Raw genomic sequence first — 26,289 nt, 5'->3', positions numbered from 1 at the left:
CGTTTTTTTTGCATTGGTGGGAGTATAGGACGCGAGCAATCAAATTCAAAGCTGGGGGCGGACACTTACCATAATTTGGGGGAGGGGCGAACTTGGATCGCCAATCAAGAAGCATATTGTTGACAAATTGTTATGCTCTTTTGAACGAAATGTTTTTTTTGATGCACTTACACCAGAGGCGTAGTCAAAAATTTTCAAAAGAGGGCGGGGGGGGGGGGTTCTTAATTTTTTTTTACCAGTTAGATCGAAACTGCTAGCGGGTTCGATCGAACGCTGGAATACGCGTGTTTTTATTAGTCTTGGGGTCTAAGAAGCATTTCAAGCTACGGAAAATTGCTATCTATGATAGAGAAAATTGATTTTATTTTTTTACATTGCAAAGGGGGGGGGGGGGGGGGACCACCCTCTGGCTACGCCACTGACTTACACACCTGCGCTCCGAGCGAGATTTTGTGCAAAATGCCGGCGATATGAAAATATTTTACACTTGCGATGCCAACGCCGTTAGGTCCAACACTCGAGCCACCGGTGGATTCATTGACTCGGATCTAGTCAGCATTGATCGAAAACTTTAAGGTGAGTGAGAGGATTTATTGTTTTGTCAACCAGAAAACGTATAATATACATATAAAAGTAATGAATTAAGTGAACAAAGTTTTCGGTATAGGACTGGGTGGTAACGATCTAAGTCTGTTACCACCCAATGCAAAAGCATAAATAAGTAAATAAATAGAGACAGGTGACTCGGTTCATCTAAAGGAGATGACTCTGACTGGGACTCAACTAACTGTCAGGGGGATGCGACTCAGGTGGTCATTCAATGGAGGTTTAGGGGCTTAGTTCAAGTTTATTTCGACTCCATAATCAGCATATTAGACGATAAAGTAATTGATGAAGAAACAAAATAAAAATTGATTAGGGAATCGAGAAAGCAAACAAAACCTCAAGTAAGGTTTGATACGTACAGATTTTAAATTAAACGGTAACGATAAAAGAAGTAGTACGTGTTCGCTCACCCAAACTTCTGCTACAATGCTGTCTTTACAATATTTATGAAATAACAATATAATTGGTTAGCTCATTTCTCAAAACTTGTCTTGTAATATGGTTCTCTTCTGAAAGGGCATAAAGCAAAAGCGGCTGTAAGGTTTTTTCAAGTATGCTAAAATTAGATGCTACTTCGTAGTTCATTTTTTCCGCATACATTGCTGTTTGGAAAAAATTTATTTATTGACTTAAACGACCATAAAAATCGGAAATAATAATGGGGCAGAATGAAATTTCATTCTAAACTTTTTCGAATCCATGAAAGATTTGAACTTTTTCGGTATGCTTGCGTATCAGTGTTTTCGAACATGAATTCCATAAAGTGGAGTACTAAAAATAGCCTTTGTCTCAAGTGTTGCATATCCATGTAAAGCACAAAACTACATAATACCAACCTAGGATTATAATACCGCGTTGCCAAAACGTACAGATACTAGGAAATCGACGGACGGCAGATATGGTACATGGTTTTTTCCGAATGTAATTTACAAAGGCTGATATCGTTACTTATCGATATTGATCGGTAAGTATGTTCATAGGTATTTGTCTGTTTGTTTGTTTCTCTGTTTGTTTGTTAGATACACGCGATATCTCATGAAAGCGAGGTTGAATCTGCTCCAGATTTTGCATGTGCATTCATCATATCTCGGACCAGAAACCTATTGACATTGGATGCATTATGTCGTATAATTAGCGAGTTATTGATTAATTAGTGATGGACACGCGGTGTCGCTATTGAGTCGAAGCGAAGGATACAATCCACTAAATCGATAAGTCGGCGGCCTCCGATTGCCATCTCATTTGACTGTTAACGCAATGAGTAGTAATGCGCATTATTGAGTGCCCAAACACCCTTCGCGCTTTTGTTGCCACGATTCAAAACTTTCTTGTTTTTAACAGGTATCCTAGTATGACTAAAATATTGTGCAGCCCGCTTACCCAGCGGTAACTCATAAATTGGCCCGCGATAGCATCCTATAGATTTGTTACCCATGCACAAGACAAACAAAAATTATATGGTTACAAATTTTTGTGACGAACAGAGTTACAGAACAAATCCGAAGCATCAACCAAAAGAACGAAGATCTCGCAGTAGGCGGACATTTCAGTCAATTAGGCCCTTCTATCAACGGCTTTTCGGTAATAGGACTAGAAAAACTGTACCGAGATCAAGCATGTCGGCAAACGAAAGAAACTTATTTTATCAACACATTCAAAACATTGGAACCTCTAGGAATGAATTTAAGAGATGGATAAACTCCTGATGTTTGTTAATTTGAACATTATATTTCATTGTGCGCTTAAACTTGATCTATTTCATCTTTTGGGTCATTATCTGACAATGACATTGTAGCCTCGACCCTTACATGAGTTTAACCAACACCGAAGTCGGAGTCACGGGATTAATTTACTTTTTAATTGTCACTCATTACAATGAGGGTTACTTATTGATTATAATCCAAATTCAGCTTCCCCATTGTTCTGACACTGTTCCAGTCTTAGTTATTTCTCTCTATCGGAAACAGACCCAACATTTGATTGCGTTTCTTGTCACAGTTGTAAAATGCTTGTCCAAAGAAATCTGACCTCGGTCAGACGAAACGTTACAGAGATACATTTGTGTAAGTGTGCAGCAAGACTCTTTAATTAGAAATTTTTGTGATATGGACCTTTAAGTTTTGTGACGTCCGCGTGCGGCCCAACCCTAATCGTACCTAGAAATGCGACGGCGCTTGGCGGTATAAGTCAACAATACAATTATTTACGCAACACATATAAAATCATGTATTATTTACAAAGTAAACGAAACTAAAGTATCGGTTCGGATTGTGAATTCATATCGCCGCGCCATATATGCCCAGTCGCGATGTTTTTTTGTGATTTTAGTCCCAGTTTACTCAAAGTAAGGTTGGAAAGCTTACTGAGAGGGGGGGGGGGGGTCAGTTAGTGAGGCAAGTTTTTTCATTGCAAGGGAAGCATTCACAAGAAGAGCTTAATTTTTTTATATTGTCGAGTATATACAGGGTGTCCATAATGTCTCTTTACAGTTTTATTTTGTTATGAAGTCAGTTCTCAATATATCTTGACCAGGTTTGTTGTTTTTAATCAGTAATTGTTCAAGTATTTTTATTTCATTTAATACATGTTGAACCAGAACTGGCAAAGCATTATTAGTTTAACAATTCATAGTTTAAATATTTTGGATCTTTTGTGTAAAGCCCACGCCAAAATAAAACGCCAACAATCAAAATAATTGTTATCCAGATAGGGTCAAGTTTATGGTTAGAAATGCGTACTCTCGTAGTGTGTGTACCAGGTTAGGGTTATGCCATATTTTATTACGATTTTCCTTATTTTAGTTCTGTTACGAGTTCGGGAAATGATTGTGTTAGCCAAGTGAATATAATCATAGGTTTCAGTCCCTTTACACAACTTGATGTAAAGTAGGCGAACAAAATCAGTTACCTCCATATTGGTACACAAAGCGCCTAAAGTAATAATTAATTATCCAGTTAGGGTTTGTGATGCTATGGAAGCTAAAGAGAAATTTGCGTCTTCTTACCAGTTCATGTCGGATATGGGAATTATTCGTTTCAGAAGGTTCCCGTACATTTGAACCCACGTACATTTGAACCCACGACAATTGCACCTGCATATATTGCACCTATGGAATTTTTTGTTTTGTTTTGCGGATATTTGAACCCATACTAACTCTAACCCATGGGTTTTAGCCCCGTATATAGATTGAACCCGCGGATATACACATGGGTTCAAATATACGCGGGTTCAAATGTACGGTCACCGTTTCAGAAGCATGGACTTGATAGAAAAGCTGGCTTGTATAGGGCCGTTTTGGAACAAAATAGTAAAGTGCTACCGCTAACGAGGTCACGGCCATTTTCAAATTCAGATACGCCTATCCTTGTTGAAATTCAACGATTTTATGCGTTACCAGTCACAGTCTGCTAGTTAATGAGTCAACATTCCCGCCATCAGAGCACGGGCTAGACATAATAGAAATAAATACTTCAAGGGTCGAGGTGTAGCGATACGTGACAAGCAAACAGTATGCGAGAGCAGCTGTACATTATTAAAATTGAAACAAATTGATGCACCGTTCAGCAGGCAAGACAGGGCGGATATATATTATTATCATTATGTATATAGCTAGTTAGTTGTTGCGTATACATTTCCTTTTTTTTTAATTATGGACTTGCTACATTGCTTTAATTAAGCATTTTTATGAAAGATATGTAGCTGGTTATGTAGCGAACCGCCTACCTTTCGTTCACATTTCTTGTATTGTGGATCCGTGCATGACCTGTGTGTCAGTGCTTGAATAAGATGAAGTCGAGAGTTTATAGCAACAGAAAGGCTGAATCTCATTCTACATAATACTGTAATATAAGTTTCATTGAGTTATTGGTGGAGCCTGGTCTATCTTCGACTATTATAGCGTATTTTCATGAAAATATGTGAAGCTGGGGTTTGCTAGTATTCTACATCTACTCGGTGGTGGCTTAAAAAGCAGAAAAATTTGAAGGTCAGATTAGAACACGAATAAAATGCGTATAGGTATAGGTTGAATTAAAACGATATTACACAAGTTAACGCTTAAAACGCTACACGAGCTTGGACTTCTAGGTTAAAAAACTGCTCTGAAGTGCGCGGACGACATTTTGAGCATTTATGAGTGTAATATAACATATGCCTTCAAAAAACTTTGTAAAAGTTTCTCTTCGTAAAAATAAAAAGTTGTTTGACAAATTTTCTGTTTTTCTAACGACTGTATTATGTGATCTCAACATTGACCACATTTGGTTGTGTACTCAAATCGATAACCCATTCGTAAGGTAGGGAGAATTGTGATTTTCTTGCTTACAAAATTTAATCAAAAAATTAACCCCCGCCGGGAACCACTGGGTTAGGGTAAATTAGGTGGTGCATTAGGTAAATTAGGTGGTGCAATAATCTAACCCAGCGGTTCACAAACTTTTGTGCCCGCAGCTTCTTAATGAAAAATTAGTTTTGCTATTTCTGTGCGAGAGAATTGCTGTCGCTGTAGGTTGGTTCATGTAACCGCTTGTCGGTTACAACTTTCTTCACCATCAAGTCCATGTATCTGAAAACAAATAACTGGTTGCAAACTGGCAGTAATTTACTTTGTTTTTATTGATTATTTTATCGTCTATTATGCTGATTGCGGAGTCGAAATAAACTTATACTTAGATTATACAAGCTAGGTTGAAATTGTCTTTCTAACGTTGATAACATGGCACTGCAACAGCAGGATATACCGCTACAACAGTTGCAGCAAGATTTCCTTAAATTGCTGCTCGCCGGAGCGAATCCTCTCGGAGTGAATGTCTCACGTGAGTATAAATTCGGTTCCCGTACATTTGAACCCACGAAAATTGCACCTGCATACTATTGCATCTATGGAAATTTATTTTGTTTTTCGGATATTTGAACCCATGGGTTTTATCAACCGGATATAGATTGAACCCGCGGATATACGCATGGGTTCAAATGTACGTGGGTTCAAATGTACGGTCACCATGAATTTAAGTAATAAATGTAGTAATAAATGATTGATTTCGTTGTATGCTAATATTTATATAGGGTATCAATAAAGTCTTAAAAATTCTTTAAAATGCAGCAAAAGGAATTTATCGATACCATATCTTGTTTTGGCACTCATACCCAATTACTGATTTAAATTCACTCATCTTCAGACGCGATCGACTGCTCGAGACATAGCGATCGACGTGTTGGTCACGCCTGACACATGGTATCGATAAATTCCCGTTGCAATTTAAAAAAAAATTGAAGATTTTATGGACTCCCAATTTATGTATCTCACTACGTAAGCTTCATTACCATGGCGCGTTTTACATACCTAAATCTAACACATGACATTAGAAAAGACAAATAAAACTCTAGTAGTCAGCTGCAGTGCAAGTTACCCATTCGCTGCGGTCGTCGAACGCAGGGTTGTGCAACTCTTAATACAGGAGGGCCAGATACAAATAACTGATTGAAAGCCCGGGCCGCGCATTTATGTAACATAGACTTTCTAGCCGTTCCAGGCACAAAAATTTTGATTATTAATCTTATGATATGCGCTGCTCGAGCACAAGCTAGGGCAGGGTGGTCCAAACCCAGACCCGCGGGCCACATGTGGCCCGCCGCTTCATTATCTGTGGCCCGCGTCACATTCGCAGAGTAATCAAAAAATCGCAATTCGTGTTGTTTCGTAATAAAATTAATCAGAAAAATCTTTTGATATATTGTCATCACTAATATCACTGAATTAAATAGTGTTATGGCTAGCGAAGTGAAATGATGTGCTTGGCAGTCTAAATTGTTATCTGGCGTTCTAACTTTTTGGTCGGGAATATGTGCTAACAATATAGGCATCATAGAAAACTAAAAATCGAATGCGGATTCTATTAGCCTAGAATGGCTATGCCTGATAACTATGTGGTTGCACAATAAAACTGTTTGTTTTTGTATTGCACTGTTTACCTATTCTTGGCACTATTGTGGCCCGCGAACAATGCAGAAATAATTTTGTGGCCCGTGGAGCCGACAACCTTGGACCAATCTGAGCTAGGGAATAGTAGCGCCCTTGACATAGATAAATAATTGGACTGGTATAGGCTTTGCAACGCAAAGGGATTGGAATTACTCGCATGTATAAGATTAAACTAAATTAAAACACCGTTTCGCGGGCCACACACAATCCAAAATTTCCACTTTCCCGCGGGCCGCACAATTTTTCATGGGTGGGCCGCATTTGGCCCGCGGGCCGCAGGTTGCACACTCCTCTTTAGTCTAACGACTAAAACAAAATAATAAAAACGGGCCAGCCTGATTTCCCGATTTTGTAATCAATTTCTCTATATTCAGGTGGAGTTGTCCAGAATCCGGGACTTAAGTTTGCAAATCCGTTGCTGGCGTTTCATGGATTTTGGAAGAGCAGAGTGTACGAGGTAGTTTATTGCCAATCTTCTCCGTAAATATTGTACTTGCAAAACTGTGTTTTTTTCTAATAAGTTGGTAAGGGTTGAATAATAAATAAACAAAGTAATAACTAGGGTTTGGTATTTTCGAATACCCTTATGATTTCAGAATCGAATCGAATATTTTTTTGAATCGAATCTCGAATACTTACGATATTCAATCGTATGTGACTTTTTATTTTAATGGTTCCTCCAGACACATAGATTACTGAAAACATAGAATTAATCACTCAGGCAGTTCGTTGAGCGTTTACAAACAACAAGAAACATGTTTTATCGATAGCTTACTAGAAAGAAAATCATATGTCACAATTGCGTTGAAAAATATGGCTTCAATAAAAAATTGATGAATTCATCTCGCCCTTATCCGTCCAAATAAAAAACAAGATGGCGGCGATTCGAAATTCAGTCTGGACCGATTCGAATAATTTACTATTCGATTCGAATATTCAATTTAAAATGCCTAGTAAGTAGTAATAACATAACACAAATAAATTTTATATTTTGCTATCCACAGGTTCATTGTTATTGGACTGAGGTGACTGATTCTGTTGACGTCGGGTAAGTTATGTTTGACTACTTGATGTTTATTATATATTAAATTTGTTGGCACTCCAGAAGTATGTGTATGGAATGAACCTATTGGCAGGAGGTATATTCACTTGGCTAAAATAGACAGTCCTCGAACTCGTAATAGAGCAAAAATAAGAAAAATCGGAATAAAATTATGACCTGACCTTAACCTGGTACACACACTCCGGGAGTACCGATTTGTTTATATATAATTTGTTCAAAACCATCTCCGAATAATGCAATAGACAAGAAGACGCTGATACATATAGAATTTTTCTTCTGATGTCATAGTATGGGCATGTGCACTCCCTCAGAAATAAATCAAAATTCGATTAGATGACGTCATAATTTTCATGTAGATCGAAAATACGTCACTACCATAATGACGTCACACATTTGATAATGACATCGTTTAAATCTGATGACGAAATATTTTTCATGTTAAATTGAGTCACTATTACAATGAAATTACACCTAATATCAAGACATCATATAAAACTGATGACGTATTATATTTTTTATGTAAACTCGAATGCGTCACTACTATAATGACATCATACCCTATATAAAACGCCATTTCAAATTGGCGACGTCATACTTTTCAACTTTTCATGCTAATCGAAAAAACGTCACTACTGTCATGAGATCGAACTTTATATTACGGCGTCATTTCAAACTTACTACGTCATACATTTTATGTTTCATGCAGAATCAAAATATGTCACTTACCTTAACTCTATTTTTTTAGAAAACTGGACAAAAAAAACTTGTCGGCAGAGAAAGTGTTCGAAAAGCATGAGATGCCAGCATTTAAGGTAATTTGTTTTGTTGGAAAGGATTTTATATCGAGTGGCGTAATTGAGCTTAGTTTTTATTCGCGAAAGAGGGTTTTAAAATTTAAAAAGGCGAGCAAGATCAATTCTAACAAATATTTTTTTTACTTAGTTTCCGCCCCTTCAAAAAATTGTGTAAGCGCGCGCGCCACCGTTTGCATTACACACTGTATTACACCACTGTATCACAGCCATTGTATTTTTCTCCAGCTCGGCGACAAAGTTAAAATCGTCGGAAAGGAGAAACGACTCTTCAAGATTTTGCACAAAAAAGTTGGCCTATGGAGAGAAGGATTAACCGAGGTATGAAACTAGTGATGTACATTATTGATGACGTCACTAATACACCGAGAAACCTCGTAAAACTCGTTGTCGCCAATTTTTGAATTTCAAAACTGAATTTTTTTTTAAATGTGACGTCATATCTCAATGTAGTGACGTCACATTTGATGACATATTAGTAAACGACATTTTGTTTTCAGTTGATTGGTAAAGAAGCAATCGTTATGAACGTCTCTTCAAGATTTGCTATTGGGGTTGCCCTAACGGAAAGCGGAGAAATGTGAGTAGTTGAGCTACATTGAATTGGATTTAAAAAAACTTGGGTGATTTTAAAAGCTCAAGACAAGCAACTACTAATCTGTAAGAAGCCACTGTTTTTTGAGAGAATTAAATCATTTTCGTTCACATTGTTGAGCCAATTCATTACACTTTGGCAATCTTTGAAACTTTGTACAAAGCTCCCGCCAAAATCATCTCGCCAACGCTAAAAAATGAAAATTAAAAATGATCAACAAAGGATCAGGACTAGGAATGCATATTGCGTTAGAAATATTCTTGAAAAAACGGGAATCTTTTCGGTCGCGATGCCGATCCAACTTACGGTCTAATCATATGACGAACACGACCTCTCGTCGGATTGCCAGTCCATGTCGTGTGTGGGATTTAACGCTTAACGCTTCAATTGTCAGACTATCGCACCTAAATTTGTTACGATATCAAAAAAATTGGTGCAATTTATCTTGTATAGCTGACGTAGGCAAACTACAACCGTGGGCCAGATCCGGTTCGTTGAGTAATTCAATGTAGCTTACCTGATCCTGCACACCAAACTAAACCAAATTTTGATGTTTTAGTTGAACATAGCTCAAGGAATTTGTTCAGATTGCGATTAAATTCAGTTTTGAAACGAGGCTTATTGTTTTTCATTTTTGCAACACTGTAAAAAAAATTATGTTTATGAAATGTTTTGGCCCCGGGTACAAAAACCTTGCTCACCGCTGCTGTATAGTATGGTGGGCATGGGGGGTTGAACCCGAAATTATTTACTGCGACGCCAATATAGTGAGTTGCCTCACCACGTATTTTCTCCACCCAGGGCCCAGCTGCATGGATTTGCTATGGAACATGTGAAAAATGGAGTCAACAAAGGACTTTGGCAAAATAATACAGAATTTAAGGTTCTCACAGTTTTTGTTAGTTGTAGTGCCACATAGTTATAAATATAGGAGAGGAGACTTTAATGTAAGAACCTTTTGAAATGTAATGGAACTTCAGGATCCAAGCTTGTAAAAATCGGGACTGTCCCGGCTTAACCAGGACGTATGGTAAGCCTATATTTGCAGCTTAACCTATCCAGTATCTTGGTTGAGATTACTGCAACCTAACTAAATCATTTCCCAGAACAAAATTACATTTGGGTTTTTCTGATGTATACCCACATCTTGCAAACATAACCAAAAAATTACAAATACCTCTCAACACTACGAGCAATCATGATTGAAAAACTGTCCGAGTAGAAAAGATGTCGGCTGCTTAAGTTTTATTCTAACGTCACCACTACCTTCTTTCTGATTAGACGTTGACACGGACATAAATAAGGAAATTGAAGCTCGGGGAAACATCATAGTTACCGCACAAGAATTGTGCATCTATTCTAATTGACTCATATTTTCAGGCGGATGATGAGGTGGTGATCAGAGTCGAACCGGAAGTATTGGCTCATTTACAGAGAAGAGTCAGGAAAACGCCTTACCATATTGCTGTTCAGGTATAGTCATTTTCAAAACATTTTGAATTCATTTTTTTACGGCGCTCATTTTCGCCTTTTGCTCCGAACTATACCCAACATGAGCACTCACTTATATATATATATATATGTAAGGATTTACTATTGCAGAAGTTCCCAAACATTTTATGGCTTGTGGTTCCCTTTCGGAGTTTTTTAGCACTCATGACTTCACCTGTTTATTATTCTAATGGTATTTATAGTGTTATTTTGATTGGTTGATTCCAAATCCCATTATGTTCAAACAATTCATGCTCAACGAAGTGAAAACACCCTGTGAAATGACCTTATCAGGCAATGAAACTATGAACAGGAGGTTCACTCGTAAAGAGAAGAGTAAAATCAGTTTTGCGTCTAGTGTGGAACCCCCCTCCAACTGCTATGTGGCCCCCTTGGGGGGCCACGGGTTCCCGTTGTGGCCCATTATAATAGTGTTTGGGGAAGTACCGGAATTTTCCCGGTTGGTTGGTTTTGTTATGCCTGTTTTGTTCGTTTAAAAATCACTCTTCTTCGTGCCTAATGAGTCGCGGTTCTTACCACTTCATGACAGCTCCTGCCACGAACGAACCGCGCGTCTCGTATGTACCAAATTTTAGTTTATCATGCGGAATTATATCTTTTTAAATCTGGAATCTGACCTCAGATCCATCAAAACTGTATCCATAAAAAATGTTCCAACTTACCCAATATTTGTCACCATCAGGGGCAGCCCTGTCTTTACGGTCGACCGGTCGTGGTTAAAGCAGCAAAATTCTACCCGCCTTTGGTTTTCTTCAAGTTGCTGCCGCGGTAACGGCAGCTCGCCCATTGGTTTGTGGCAGCTGAAAAGTCATTCATTAGTCATTCGTTTCCATGTATTTGATACTCGCTCTCTTGTTAATATGATATAAAAAGAGATAAATATACGAGATGAATTTATTGTTTCAGCTGATCGGGTACATTGGTCGAGTGATGTGCGTCTACAGAGGGGAAGTCGTTGTAACTTTCGATGAAATGAGACAGTAAGTTGTTTTCTACATTTAGTTTTAAAATTTGACTCTGAACAAGGCTCTGCAAACGCTACGTTATAGCACTTATCTTGAACTGTTTATAATCTCACGTTCATCGGTATGTATTGGCGCATAATGCACCATTATAGTTCTTTATACTTTCAGTATTCTTGGGGGGCTTCAGAAGCATGTGCACCATTGTTGAGGTAACTAAGTTTGTTCGACTATTTTACATCAAATTGTGTAAAGGTACTGAAACCTATGACCAGAGGGGGTAGGCTATATTCACTTGGCTAACACAGACAGTCCCGAACTCGTGATAGATCTAAAATAAGGAAAATCAGAATAAAATATGCCCTAACCCCAACCTGCTACACACATTATGGAGTATCATTCTTGGCACTCCAACGGTTGTCATAATTTTTCTCAGTGATTAGCCACCTTTACTTCTGAGTGAGTGCAACTATCTCTCGGCATTTTATTGGTTGTACGTAACTTTGCTCAGAGATGAGTCTCAGTTACTTCTGAGTGAGTATTTGAGTTGCTTCAAACAAACTTACCAAAAATATGATGAAAAATGCTTGCTTGCTTTTAGTATCCACTTTTCGAAAAGTGTCGTGCAACCTATTAAGCTAACCTATGAAAAATGCCAGGCAATATTAGCAGTTCTGACTCAACAGATATTATCATGATGTCATATGCCTGTTTTATGATGTAATTTATGTATGAAGTCAACAAGGCTTAGTACAAGCAAACACTGATATGTACATGGCGTCTATTTTATATATATCCAGTTCGGCACTGCTATTGAATCATGAATAACTGGATAACTAATCCCATATCTGACATAGACTGAGAACCAGATGAGAGACTGTGGTTTGCCATATGATTAAGCCGTCATACCGGCTCTCCATTCTCCGGATAAATATGTAAAATCCTAACTCAATTTATTATATCCTTGTTAAGGGGGTAAACTGGTTTAACCTTGAAATGTTTTAACTGCAATGCTAATACTGCTGAGTCCAGCGCTCTAACAACTTGGTCATTTCGTAACTTTTCCTTTCATATTTTCAGTGAAATGTTTAATCCTGCTGCTCTAAGACTCTACAAAGATCAGGAGGAAAACAAGAAAAAATTGACAAAGAAAACAACAAGAAATGTATGGTACCACATTAACAATAAAACGAAAATTAAATTATTCATGAACTACTCTGATATCTTTTGTGATGAGTTGTACTTATACCCATATCATTAACTAATGTCTTACCTTATTTCACCCAGTATTGTAGAAATGTTTCACCCTTCTACAGACCCGCAAAAAAGCAGCACCATTTGTACCGCCATTCCCACAGCGCGAAGGTCGAACGGTTAAAACATTATGCTAAGCTGTGTTGCCATCACCATTAAAAATTGATAATTTTACAAAATACAGTACAAATATTAATAGCTTGTAGATTTTGATGGAGAATATTTCCAAGTTTATGGCTTGCCCTAAACATAGCTCAAGACTAGCTTTGACCGATTTTAAACATTGGACAGTGTTTAAATTTAAACACTGTCTAATGTTCAAATGTTTAAAATTCGTCTGATGTTTTAAACATGACACAGTGTTGGGATCACAGATTACACGTCTCGGGTTCGAACAAATTGGGTAGGTAATGCTAAACTGGAAATATTTCGGAACTTCCAAATAAAAGATATCTCATTTGTAGGGCTGGCCATTTAAAATCGAATATTCATATCGAACAGTAAATTATTTGAATTAGTTTAGACTAAAATGTGAATGGCCGTCATCTTGTTTCTTATTTGGTTGGGGGGAATTCCTCATTTTTTTTTATTAAAACCATATTTTTATAATCCAATTATGGCATTTGACTCTTTTCTCACTAGTAAGTTATTGTTTGAAACTCGTTTCTTATTTCTTGTGAACTCACAGCTAAATGTCTGAGTGATGAATGAATGTTTCAAAAAAATATTCGATTTTGAAATCATCAGGTATCAGGAAATGCCCAGCCCTACTCATTACATATCGCTAGATATCAGTAGCTGCTCGCATAGGGCCTTTTTCGAAGCGAAAGGTGTGAGTGAGCGTCGTAATAGGAGAAAAAAAACAGCTTGCTTTTCTCTGTTTACAGGATATACCGGTTGGGGGTCCGGCTCTTGTAAAATCCGATCTTCGCACGGTGATGCAGCAGCAGAGAGGCCACGGAGAATGGCATTTTGAAATGACAAAGGTAGGATAAAAATTATCGAAGCATGAAAATGGCAGAATAACTCACTATTGAATTAGGGTTATATATTCTGTCTATTATCATTCAAATTATAAGTTTTCCACAATTACTAAACCTCCAAACATCCGTTATGTTTCCAAATGCTAGACGTCAGGAAATCTTCTCCTATATTTTATCATTGTAAACGCTTGCGAATGTACCGTATTTCACATTTAGAGGTACCGCAAGTTATGCTTGTGAGTGTGTATAACTGTATACTTTTAGGTGAGTAAATGTATCATTTCTTTTGGCAACATCTTCCGATTTAAATTCTGCTTTAAGCCTTACTAATGCTTCCCTGATTTCATAGTCAGTTTATATTTATTTGTTTTTATCAAACATTTTATCGTCTGTTTTGCTGATTATGGAGTCAAAATAAACTTATATTTCTAAAAAACTGGTTTATGTGTTTCATAACTAATTTTATGTGAACGTAGAATAAATTTATTATGCATAGAAACCTTTTTCCCTTTTCTTTACACTTATTGGCATTCAAATTTTCTCACATGCATAATTGTATTCCTGATTTAGTTCATCGGAAAAAAAGGTGTCGTTGTGGACAACCCAACGGGAGGAGACGTAAATGTCAAATTTAATGCATTTGAAATGTAAGTTTATATAATCAATATGAAAACAGTCAATATTGTTTTGTAGAAAGATATTTACTGAAAAGAATGTTTCTCATTGAAACTCAAAAACTGCTTCAAATCAGGTCGTCATCACAAATCATATTAATAAATAACAAGCAGTGCCAACTGCACCATGGAACTCGGCGGTGTGGTACATCGTGTTAAGCGTTAGGAATATGCTCGCCACTGCATCTCTGAATACCCTGCGTGGATTCGCAGATCCGAATCCCATGCGAGAATAGTTATGTGCAGGAGGATTGCTCGACTCCTCGCAGCCGTAGGGTGGTACATATAACCGCTGGTGGGTTACGGCTTCCTCCCACATCAAGTCCATGCTTCCGAAAACAAATAACTGGGTAACTAATCCCACATAGGTCGTTACCCCATTTTTCTTACTTTGTTCACAGTTACCGGATGAATAAACAAAACTTGTACTTTGGAGACAAAAAACGAAACCGGAGTGGAACTAATCCATCAAGCAGTTTGTTTGTGGTAATTCCTTTTTTTTTCAATGTAGAGAAAATTGGGTATGTATAAAGTGTAAGTGTCTTCGGTGGAAGCCCCTAAATCCGCGGAGCAATATAATCCGGCCCGCGACGCTTCACTAAATTATAGTAACAAAACAGCTGTTTTGTCGATTATATTCTTTACGCAAAAGAATTTACGTGTAGCCAAACTTAGATTATAACGTTACAAGTATATAATTTACAATTACTCGTTTAATGAGCCTATAATTTAATTATAATTTAGACAAATGGCAACAAAACGCAGAAAAGTTGATGCTAAGTGCAAATGGTTTAATGGCGCAAAAAATATTCAAATTGTCAGTCTTCGCACGCTGCTTAAAATTTAAACTCTGATCCGTTCGGTTTTAAACTTTCTAAAATTATGTGCGTCCCGCCAATGACTTGCAACCTTTAATTTTGGCCCGCGAGCGACAAAAGGTTGCCGAACCCAGGCTTAAATACTGAGTCGTGAGTCATGTCGACTCATTTGTTGCCTGATAGTCCAAGACAGTGGCCCATAGTCCAGGTCCGTCGAACCTAAGTGGAATAGGTTACCTCTTTATGTTTTTACCTTTTTGTGTTCTAGAAACTGCCAATAGTTACGTTGTTATAAAAGTTCAAACACATGCATATATTCATAACAATTCAATCTATTTATATTAAGTTTCAGGTTGGTGACATTGTACGTCTGAATATTCACCCAGATGATCTTCAAAGCCACCTTCAGCTTCTCCGAATACCGCCTCAGTTTATAACGGTAGAGACGTGTTTTTGTTTGTATTCATATAAAACTAAGCTTACCGTAGGAAGTTTTTTTAAAGGAAAATCTTCTCAATGCAAAGTCACACGTCTTCACTTGAAGCAGAGGAGACTCATCTCTGAGCAAAGTCGTACACACTCACTCGAGTGTAAGGGTGCCAAGAGTTACTAAAACTTGGTTTCTCAATCTATGGTGGTATGACAGAGCCTTTCAAGTGGTACGCGAGCCGCTTTGATTCCTTGCAACAATTAACTTTTGAGTTCTCTAAATTATGCAAATACGTTTTCTTTTTATCTGCCACATTATGTATTTGCTGAACGACGCTTAAAGCTCTACCAGTCCTGTACAGATCATCTATCAAAATGTACAGGTTGTTAAAAAAGTAACACAAAATAACAGAAGTTAAGATAAAATGCTTCTTAAAACATTTAACGACTGACACCTTTTAACAGTATTGAATTACGGTGAAATACCTTTTGAACATATCACGACTGATGCTTTTCAACAATTACTTTTTCAAGGTTGCCATTGAAAAAAATTTTACCTTAATTTTCCAACACCCTGTATTTGCCTGCGGTGTCAATAATTAAAGCCTTTCAGTTCGTTTCAGTCGACGAAAATAAATCCTATTTGTGGAAGTAGTGCCCCAATATGAAATACTTCCAATGATCGTCGTTTTGCTATTTTCCCACCTTTTTTTTCATCAATGAAATGTCTCTTTTCACCTTTTTACAATAATTGTAATTACTCTTAATTTAGATTGTTGGGGATTTAGGAGAGTTTGTTGGCTACATTGATGAAATAGGATGCGTTGTCAAGTTTGGAGATGGAATTCAGTAAGTATCACCAATTAGTATGAAAGCTGTGTCGGGGTTGGTTGGCATGTTTTCATTGGAGTAGGAAACCAAGGTTCTCTCTAAGGTGTGCCATTGTGCAGTACCATCAGAATATTCGTGCAGTAAAATTCCATTCTCACGGACTTGCAACATCACGTTTTCAAAGTGTGGCCTGTGATATTTTTAACCCCTAGCTAGAATGATAAATGTGTACTTTGTTCGCTTTTTGATAATATATTAGATATACTATTGTAATATTTTAAATAGTTTGTAAATCATTTAAGACTCTGCTAACCCAGCTTTAAAACAATCCTGCTCAGATAAACAAACATTTGCTTTTAGTATAAAAATTTCTTAGAGGGAACACTGGACAGAGCACATTTTCAAACTCCTTAAAAGAGAGTTGGAGTCGAAATTTAGAATTCTGTAGAACTGGAATTTCATACTTCACACGCACACATAATTGAAGACAAATTTTATTTCAACAGAAATCAGAAACCCCTAATAGTTCCTTCTAATAGGAAAGTATCACATGTACCAAAGTTTTTTTTTAGGTTTTCTCCTTAACTAAGGGATAAATCAACTACAAATTTTCAGTACCAAGTACGGAAGTTGTCGCAAAAAGGCTATTACTTTATTTTTTTATTTCAATTATCTCATTGTCCCATGATGGCTGATATTTTATTCAAAATTTTGCTGTTCAGATTTGAAATGGATGTTCAGTTATTGGTCAAGGTTTCTGAAGAATCTACAAAAATTGCCAACAAGTTGAGAGCCAATGATCAAGCTATTGGGGTGAGAATAGCATGTACAATATTCAATCAAATTGGCCATTTAAAATTTCATTTTTGAATAGTGGAAAATAGGTTTAAATCAGTGGTCAGTAATCTTTATGTCCTATTGGACCAAATATGCACATTGACAAAAGGGTGCGGGTCACATTAATTTTCGCCTATAAACAATCGTCATATTAAACTTCAAATTATGTCGTGCTCTCAATTCCTATTTCTTTGATAATTACAAACTAACGGTAGGCACCACGTTCAGCAAGTAAACAATATACAATTTGCTCTGGTCTGCGCTGGTACCTACAAAGAAATGTCGTGAGAAAATTTATGTTTATGCATACAAAGTGAGGTCGTTCGAGGGCCATAAAAAAATATTTGTTCGCGGGCCGCAGTTTGCTGAGCACTGGTTTAGCTTTAGATGATACTTATCATATACATCAGTAGTTCTTAACTTTCTTTGCACTTTTTATTCTTCTAGCAAAGTTAAATTTGCCACCCTGTACTTAGGGGTACTCATTTATTAGGAAACGAAATTAGCAAATTTTTCATTATTTTAATTTAATGTGACGACTGTCTTAGTTTAATGACAACTAGCCGTCTGGCGGAATTGGAGATAATGCACAATAGTTCCGCTAACAATAGGACAGGTCAGGTACAGGATTTTATGAATGTTGTAAATCTTTGACTGATACTATAAAGCAGGGGTCGGCAACCTACGGCCCGCGAGCCGTATCCGGCCCGCGACGCTTCATTGGATTAAAGTAACAAAAGTAGCTGTTTTGTCAATTATATTCTTTACGCAAAAGAATTTACGTGTAGACTAAATTATATTATAACGTAACATGTATATAATTCACAATTACTCGTTTGAGGAGCTTATAATTTAATTATAATTTAGACAAATGGCAACAAAACGCAGAAAAGTTGATGCTGAGTGCAAATGGTTTGATTGCGCAAAAAAAATTCAATTGGTCAGTCTTTGCGCGCTGTTTAAAATTTAACTTCTGATCTGTGTGATAAAATGTGATTCATTGGTCCTTCATTCGATTTTTAACTTTCTAAAAATATGTGCGACCCGCCAATGACTTGCAACCTTTAATTTTGGCCCGCGAGCGACAAAAGGTTGCCGACCTTTTAGGATGAACAAGGATGAACAATTTCAAGCAGATACAATTTCACTCCGTAATAATTTTATTGAAGTGTAACGATTTTTTTCCTGTATTCCCTATTGTTTAACAGGTGGGAAAGGATGTCGTACTGTCTGTTGGTCCTGAAAGTTTTGTGAAAACCTGCCTTAAAGAATTTAAGCCTGGATTTGAAAAGGTAGGAGTAATTCCTTTCTATCTCTGCTATGAACGAGACTCTGGCAAGCAACATTGGGATCTTTTTTATAAATAGTTTTCCCTAAATCTGGTAACTCGGCGCTGCGGAAGTTTGTGTACCAATATGGAGGTAACTAATTTTGTTTGCCTACTCAGGTTGTGTAAAAGGAGTAAAACCTATGGGCAGGGGGTATATTCACTTGGCTAACACAGACAATCCCCGAACTTGTAATATGACTAAAATGATGAAAATCAGAACAAACTCATGGCCTAACCCTAACCTGATACATATACTCCAAGAGTACGGGTAACTATTTTTACTTGAATTATATCTGTGTGAATCTATCAATGACCATTTTTATTTGTTTCTTTACAGGCTCTAACCGAAGTTGCAAAGGTTGTTGGATACGATGAAAATGGCAATGCAGTGATCAAGTACTCTGATGGTGAAATGTGAGCATATAAACAATAACGCATGTAAATTATAACACACTCCGCCATCTAAGTTAGGGGCGTGCAACCGGCGGTCCACGAGGAAAAATTGTGGAGCCCACAGAGAAGTGCCAATTTTGATTGGTGTGCAGGTCTTAAAACAGTTTTTTTTGTAGTTTAATCTGGTATGTGCAAGTGATTTCAATCGTTTGCATTGCAAAGCCAATACCTGAGCTTATGGGAATCGAACAAAACATGCCGTGAGATCAATAATCAAAATTTTTGTGTTCGCAAGGCTGCAACTACTAGAAAGCCTATGTTAAATAAAAGTGCGGCCCACGGTTATACTCAGTTATTTGTATCTTTCCCTCCTGTATTAAAGGTTGCACACCTTTAATCTAAGTCACAAAACGAAAAAACTTTTTTCTATAGCATTTACTTTCTATGGGCAGAAATCCCTAAACTCTGAATCCTGTGGTTCCCAACGGGCATACCCTACAAGGTTGGCGTAGATACAATTTGAAGTTTATTAAAAATGAAAATAGTTGTTAGATTTGATCTTGCCTGCCTTTTTTTGGATATTCACTTTTCAAACTTTACACCTCCAGAAGTATGCGCACCAAGATGGCGCATAACCTGAACATAGATAGTATGGGTGTACCGGTTAGGATTCCGGTTGTGCGACATCTTGGTGCGCATACTTCTGGAGCACCCAAACTTTTCATTATTTACGTTCCATCCACGTATTTTGAATATGTTTTTTGGGTGAAACATACTTTCGCCTTTCTATCTGTTATTTGTAACTTATTGTGAGCTACGGTAGTTATCTTTGACATGGAGGCGAGAGACTCGGCAAATTCTAAAAAGGAGGCGCCACCTAGGAGGCAAATCTTTAGAGATGCGCTAACTATGTGACCCTGCTGTAGGAGAATGTTGTAAAAATAAACCTTGACTAGTGATAAATTATTGGCTTTGTCAAATAAAGTTGTTGATTTTTTCACAGTCATCCCAGGGGGCCGATGACCTAGTTTGAAAAACGCTGATGTAACTTATTAACTGCAATTGTTACATATTTGTAGGTACAAACTTCCTGATGAGTATCTATGCAGCCCAAGATCTCAGTGGACACGACTAAAAGAAGGAGAGGTTCTAACATTTGATTGGAATCGCGAAACTGGGAATTTGCCTATATTGGTGAGCGATTTGATGTGATCTATGCCTACAGCATAAGAAAATGATTTGAGAAAATAATGGTGAATCCTATTATGCCGCCCTGATTCATTATATGATAGCACAGGGCTACTCAACTAGCGGACCGCGGTCCCAATCCGGACCTGTCAAGTATTGGACTCGGACCGCACCTAACTCTTCATTTTGGATCATTAGCCGCACTTTTTAAGTTTCCTTTTATAAAATGGCTTTTATAGATTTGAATATATATGAAAAAACCTATAACACCGTAATAAACAATCTTGATTTGCTAATAATCATTAGCCGGTCGAGGAAGTGCGCGTTTAAGGATGCCGAAATATAATGTCTGGAAAGACCGGACCCAAATAATTTTGAAGTTTTGTATGCGGATCTTCGGTAAAATTAGTTGGGCAGCCCTGTCATAGTGGATGACCCCCTGTGTGTAAAATATGACATAATATGATGTCACAATTCAATTGAAAGCACAAACGAAAATCGGCATACACTACTGCATGTACTCACTCAAAAGTGAAGGATTTCATTTAAACTATTTCTCTATACATACATATATTATCAGGTTCCGAGCATTATATCTGCAATAGAGACAAACATTCTTCACTCCATCACAGAAGTTCTGAAAGCAAACGGTTTGTAGGCTTTCGACTAGTTTTACATTGAATTTACAATGATATATCTTTGCGTGCGTCAGTTCAAAGCGGGTCTCTGTGGTCGCGATAGCCTAGCCCAGAGTTTATAAGGGTTATTTTACAAGGTGTATTCCCTATGTTAAGCATAAGTTGTTTGAACATAATAGAATTTGGAATTTTCCAATCAAAATAACACTATAAATACCACTGGGATAACAAACGGTGGGCCATGAGTCGTAAAAGCCTCCAGAAGGACCACGACCCACTTGGCTATGTTGGTATTGCAGGTCAAAAATCTTGTTTTATGAACCCATGCGGACACCTTACCGAGGGTTATGTAAAAGGGCTTGCCTGAAGTCTTTTATAGAGTGAATGATATAAATGGTTGCTTTCCTAATGCCTTTAATAAAGCAAATGTGTGAAAAAAAAAGAATTTTTTAATTATACTCTGTAAATATTCTGCTAAATATCATTACCTAAAATTCTAAATTTTTTGAATTCCAGAAGAAAAGGATGCCTTGTGAGTACATTACAATTATTATTTATTTTTCGAGTTATTATTTTTTTCGGTATACAGCAGGTGATTAAGCCGTCTTATCGGCATTCCTCTTTTCCGGAATAAATATGTAAATCCATCCTATCCTCACACAATAACACTACGTATAACGTAGAAAAGTCATGAACTTTATTTTCAAAGAAATGCGTGGCTGCACAGAAATCGGGAATTTGCACAGGTCGCTATTCAAAAAAATACAAAACCTCGTGCTTTCTTATTTCAAGTCTATGTATATTGTATTTGCAAACGGATATCTGCCTAACTAATCCCATACCGTCATGGAATGGTAACCGGACGAGACGCCGTGGTTTGTCATGTGATTAAGCCGTTTTATCGGCTTTCCTGTCCCCGGGATAAATATGTAAATCCTGTCCTATTTCAACGCAGGAATTGGGAAAGTAATGTTGCAAAGGATACCACATCAGAGAACACAAGGGTGTTAGATTTGACGTTTCCCGCCGAACTTGAAGATTTTGACAAGTTTAAAGACAAACTAATGAGTAGTTATCGTTTATATAGCTTTTACGATTCTTTACTTACAAACTTTTTGTGTTTTTTAAATATTGTAAAAATAATTCTCACTGGTTAGTTGGTTAGGGCAGGGGTGTGCAACCTTTAATACAGGAGGGCCTGATAGATATAACTGGGCGAAACCGCGGGCCGCACCTTCACTTAACATAGGCTTTCTAGTGTTTGCAAGCATTAAAAGTTTGGTTATTGGTCCTATGACATACATTGTTTGCTTCGCACAAGCCAGCTGTTAGGGCATTGTTAAGTCATAAGCATAGATAATACATTTAGACTCAGATATAGAGATTGAAATTACTAAATTAAAAACTCGTTTCGCGGGACGCTTATGGTTCAAAATTGGCATTAGAGATGTACCGATACCACTTTTGTCGCCGATATCAATACCGATCCGATATCAGCTAAAAAATGCCCATACACCGATATTCGAAAACGACCGATATTCCGATACCGATATTCCGACACTATGTTATTATTACCTCAATTGTGCAGGGCAGACGGTTTAAAACGATAGTCTTTGAGCATTATTAATAGTGCACATTATTTGGGATCAAAAAAGAGAAATATCGCATATTAAGAAGTAGATGTTTGGGATCCAAATGCGTTAATTATTCAGATGCATTGAGCACTGGCGCTAGTAATCTCGGTGCTTTATTAGAAAACTAGTAGGATTTGGCTACTGTTGGTGGTAAAATAAATGAATGTTTAGCCTACTTATCGTATGAAACTGATACATTGAGTAACGTGCGTAGGATTTTGTGCCAATATAACGTCGTATTTTAAATTTTACACATCGGAACATTCGCTAATATTCGATTGATATAATTCCTCATAATTACTATGTAATATTAAAAATTTTGATATAAAAATTTGGCAGCGAAAATACTCAAATTGATTGACCCAGTTTGACTGATAAATGGCCTAAAACAGGTCATCTATCCAAACAAATAATAATTTCAAGACCAGTATCCCAACCTATTTTTTAAAACATTCTGAATCATATTGAGAAGCTAAATATATCGGAAATATCGGTCTAAACTTAGCCGATACCGATACACTACCGATACCGAGAAATCGGCCGATATTGCCGATACCCGATACGTGTACATCTCTAATTGGCATTTCTCTGTGGGCGCACAATTTTTCCTAGAGAACCGCATTTGGCCCGCGGGACTCAGGTAGGGTTGCCAACTTTGTGTTAAACCATTCCGGGACACCTTAATGTCTAGAATTTTGAAATTGATGCAACACAAGTTTGTGGAACACGAAAGACATCAAAAGCAACAGTGCGCGCTGCGCGTCAATAAATATGCGCGCTGTAAATAATTTTATCATAATCAAAGAAACTTGTGAAATATTGACTCTTTGAGGCATTAATGCAAAAAACCTAAAACAGGGAAATTTGTGCTGAGCATATTTAATTATTTAACAAAAACACAAAAAATCATAAAGTCTTTCTGGTATTTAAATTTGTATTTTTCTTGTAATTCTGCCGCTTCAAGAAGATCTTTGTTAGTTTCCACAAGTGAATTTTGATTTTAATTTCCTTCCCTTACTTTTAATTCTTCTACTCTTTTACCGCTTACAGCTACGTAACCGTTTTAAAAACTACCTGTGTTTTTTCAAGGGATATACCCAGTTGAATGATCCTCTCAAATAAAGGTGACTGCTTTATATAAAGTTATCATCCATTTTGAAATTGTTAAACTTATTTTAGTGTTATGTAATCAGGAAGTCACGGCTGACGAAACATGTCTTATTCTCAAATTTCAACTCACTCCTATTTGAATGACCCATACAGATGTAATCGTTTTTATTAAAAAATATATTTGCGTGAATTACATCCGTTTTCAGTTTTGAACACACGATTACAATGGCCTTCTATTTTAGAACGCCGTGGTTGTCAGTAAACTCCGGGACAGCCGTAGCCCAGCCCGGGACACGAGACGCCACACGTCGATTCCGGGACTGTCCCGCCATTCCGGGATGGTTGGTAGACCTAGACTGAGGTTGCACATCCCTGAATTCAGGCTTTTGATGGTCTGGGCTCTTGATTTTGAAACTTTGTTTGTTTTAACTCAGGTAAACTTCAACATGAAGAAATTCTTTCTAAGATGGAAAATGGAATTCTTGTGATAAATACAAAAGGCCAATTGTATCAGGTAAATTAGATTGATCAATTTTATCTTTAATTGCTGTTTGCTTTATACCCATTAATAAAAAACATGTTTAAATACTGGGCATTTGACGTCATCTGCTGCGATATAAAGCAATTTAGGTTAAGATGACATGTTAACTTTATAGTTTATTCGCAGCTCCTCCTCCATTGCAGTTGAAATATTGGGGGCTCCCGAAGTATGCGAACCAAGATGGCGGACATCGGAATGTAATATGTGTACTAGGTCAGGGTTAGGCCATAATTTTAGGTATAAATACTACGGGAGGCTCTTGGCTAGTCTTCGAACTGATAATAGGACTAAAATAAGGAAAATTGAAAAAAAATTATCGTCTAACCCTAACCTGTTACCCATGTTTACGTTCCGATGTCCGCCATCTTGGTTCGCATACTTCGGGAGCACCAAATATTGTATGTCTGTTATTTTTTCTCCCAATTAATTTATTTTTTCTGTTTATTTGGTCAATATTTCATGCTTGACGAAAATTCTTTGCTCCGAATTGAAATTTGAATTTTCAGGTTCGTTTCAAGTTTGGATCTGATGCAGGAGATTTGTCGAATATAAACGGAGGAGAGTCAGGTATGGTAGCAATATTTTTATGGAGAAAGTATATTTATGGATTCATTTTGTTAAATTGTTGTTGAGGTTATTAGTGTTGTTGTTATTGAAAACAAATCGCTCTTCCTGACAAATAATTGTTGTTGTTGTGATTGCTAATATTTTTATTTTTTTGGTTCCTAAATTTCGCTGTTTCTAACGTGTTTCCCCGTCAATATGACAAATTATTTCAATTATCTTTGAATAATAACACTAGGGTTTATTTTGGGAGGATGTCTTTTTTTCATTTATCAAAAACAAAATTACAAAGTGAAGAAGTACGAAATTTTCAAATATACAAAATAAGAAAACCGATATCCTTAAACTTATGAATAACGGAACAAAAAAAAATTGCTCTATTGACTAGGTGGTATTTTAAGGGGAGGGCTTATGTTGAAATAAGCCCATATATTTGAGCATTGCTCTCTTTTTATTATTATTATTGTTATTATGAATCCTTTCACAGGAAAGGGCAAATCTCAAACAAATCCCGCTTTGTTTGGAAGATCATTATCTGTGACTGAAACGATTTCTGAATCTGAACCAGCGGCGAATTTGGCAACACCATTTGGTCCAGGTAAGTCAACAAATTTTGTTCTGCAATTTTTTATGTTAGCTATTTGGTTTATGCAAAGTGACGCTCCATTTTCAAGTATATTATTCATATGTTACGGTTCATTTTAATAATTTACGCCACCAAATGCAACAATGTAATAAAACTAAGATCAGGTAAGTGAACACGTACCACTTCTTCTTGGCAAAACCTTTCATCTTATATTCTGTACGTTTTAAACCTTATCTAAGGTTTTATTTGCGGATTTCATAATCCATTTTTAATCATTTGTTTCAATCATTTTATTGTTATGCTGATTATGGAGTCGAAATAAACTTATACTGCATCTGAATGAATACTATGCCATGGATAGGTGAATTTATTCTGATATCCGCTCGACACAACAAAAAGATAACACACAGGATAGAAATTCAGGAAATTCATAGCTGAAAAAAACTACGGCTTCTCAGAATTTACCACTTGTTATTATTTTCACAGCCTCAAATACCGGTATTCACAGCATTCAAATACCAGCAGGAGTGACCCAAGTGGTGCTGCAACTGGGTGGGGTTGGCCAATTACCGGCAGCCCTTCCAGCTGCGGCCCCAGTTCAGGAGACACGTCAAGGAAGCTTATTTTTAAACCCTGCTAATCCAATCCAGATTAACATGTACGGCGACGGTGAAAATAAAGTCAACATAGATAAGAGCTATATCCGCTCTGTTGAAACATAGATCGAAGTGTCGTATAGTTTTTTTTATCATTGGCCTGTAATCAAAAAAGTAATTTAATTGGAGCATTTTTAAAGTGATTATTTTTAATGAACTTGCGCGCTATGCGCTTTACCCCTGTGACTCCGTTTTTTTAATCTATGATTTAATTTTTGGTTAATTCGTGAAAAATATTCAATATTTATTACACGTTTTACATGCTTATCGTGAAATAAATCTCAAAATAAGGT

General features: G+C 37.0%; 1 protein-coding gene across 1 annotated transcript; it reads left to right on the top strand.

The window, feature by feature from the left end:
- The first annotated feature begins 5,256 nt into the window (after positions 1-5,256).
- LOC120334753 (uncharacterized) lies at positions 5,257-26,285 on the top strand. The gene is made up of 26 exons (XM_078113302.1): positions 5,257-5,420; positions 6,961-7,043; positions 7,591-7,634; positions 8,395-8,461; positions 8,690-8,782; positions 8,962-9,041; positions 9,858-9,939; positions 10,437-10,529; positions 11,475-11,548; positions 12,611-12,695; positions 13,672-13,770; positions 14,338-14,414; positions 14,843-14,927; positions 15,606-15,698; positions 16,461-16,537; positions 17,242-17,332; positions 18,565-18,648; positions 19,024-19,100; positions 20,159-20,273; positions 20,848-20,917; positions 21,422-21,437; positions 21,861-21,973; positions 24,084-24,163; positions 24,697-24,757; positions 25,242-25,352; positions 25,827-26,285. The coding sequence occupies exons 1-26, from the start codon at positions 5,321-5,323 to the stop codon at positions 26,060-26,062; spliced, it is 2,286 nt and encodes a 761-aa protein (XP_077969428.1). The 5' UTR covers positions 5,257-5,320; the 3' UTR covers positions 26,063-26,285.
- Positions 26,286-26,289: the final 4 nt, after the last annotated feature.

The sequence above is a fragment of the Styela clava genome, chromosome 1, assembly GCF_964204865.1.
Source record: "Styela clava chromosome 1, kaStyClav1.hap1.2, whole genome shotgun sequence".
NCBI lineage: Eukaryota > Metazoa > Chordata > Ascidiacea > Stolidobranchia > Styelidae > Styela > Styela clava.
This window is presented reverse-complemented; position numbering and strand designations above follow the sequence as displayed.

Coding starts and splice junctions, on each gene's coding strand:
- LOC120334753 (XM_078113302.1), top strand. CDS start 5,321: ATGGCACTGCAACAGCAGGATATACCGCTACAACAGTTGCAGCAAGAT. Junction 10,530..11,474: donor CTTACCATATTGCTGTTCAG/GTATAGTCATTT, acceptor TTATTGTTTCAG/CTGATCGGGTACATTGGTCG. Junction 21,974..24,083: donor GTTTAAAGACAAACTAATGA/GTAGTTATCGTT, acceptor GTTTTAACTCAG/GTAAACTTCAACATGAAGAA.